Source organism: Morone saxatilis, unplaced genomic scaffold, assembly GCF_004916995.1.
Source record: "Morone saxatilis isolate NCDOM2014 unplaced genomic scaffold, NCSU_SB_2.0 Contig8, whole genome shotgun sequence".
NCBI lineage: Eukaryota > Metazoa > Chordata > Actinopteri > Moronidae > Morone > Morone saxatilis.
This window is the reverse complement of record NW_023340257.1, coordinates 7961758-7962387: the sequence shown is the minus strand read 5'-3', so window position 1 is coordinate 7962387 and position 630 is coordinate 7961758. Positions and strand designations below refer to the sequence as shown.

At 50.0% G+C, this 630-nt stretch overlaps 1 protein-coding gene across 1 annotated transcript in view; it reads left to right on the top strand.

The window, feature by feature from the left end:
• Positions 1 to 6: 6 nt before the first annotated feature.
• The window catches only part of srpra (SRP receptor subunit alpha), a 7054-nt gene continuing 6430 nt past the window's right edge, over positions 7 to 630 (top strand). Inside the window, exons 1-2 of the mRNA XM_035679684.1 lie at positions 7 to 129; positions 444 to 527. Coding sequence (XP_035535577.1) covers positions 7 to 129; positions 444 to 527 — 207 coding nt within the window. The remainder of the gene's footprint in view (positions 130 to 443; positions 528 to 630) is intronic.

Below are 630 nucleotides of genomic sequence, written 5' to 3'. Positions count from 1 at the left end.
GGCAAGATGCTAGATTTCTTCACCATCTTCAGCAAAGGGGGGATAGTGTTGTGGTGCTTTCAGGGAGCCGGCGTCACTGAGTCCTTCACCGGGCCTGTCAACGCTCTGATCCGCTCCGTGATCCTTCAGGTCAGGACATTATGACGACTCAGCCCCCCCTGTGTCCCCTGTGTCTTTGTGTGTGTTTGTCTCATTCTCGCTACGGTTTTGGACTGCTAATGCTAACGCTAGCAAACGTTAGCTTATTGCGTAACGTCAGTGTAGCACACAAGCGACGTTTTTGACGTATGAATAGCCCCAAAACGCACCGCGTTACTAATGGTGAGCTGAATCTGAACGCAGTGTGCTACAGTGACTTCTCTGACGTTGTTATGGAGACACGGGAGGCTAGCTGTAGGAGCACGTGCCTTTGGCTCTTGTTGACATTGTTTGTGACGTTACAGGAGCGAAGTGGGAACAACTCATACACTCACGAGGCCCTGAGTCTGAAATACAAACTGGACAATGAGTTTGAGTTGATCTTTGTGGTGAGTCCCCTCAACGGCACACTGAATGCATCACAAAGTGGACACTGAGGTGGACACTGCACATCTTCTGCTCACATAATGTCAGCTCATGTCTTCTCTTGTC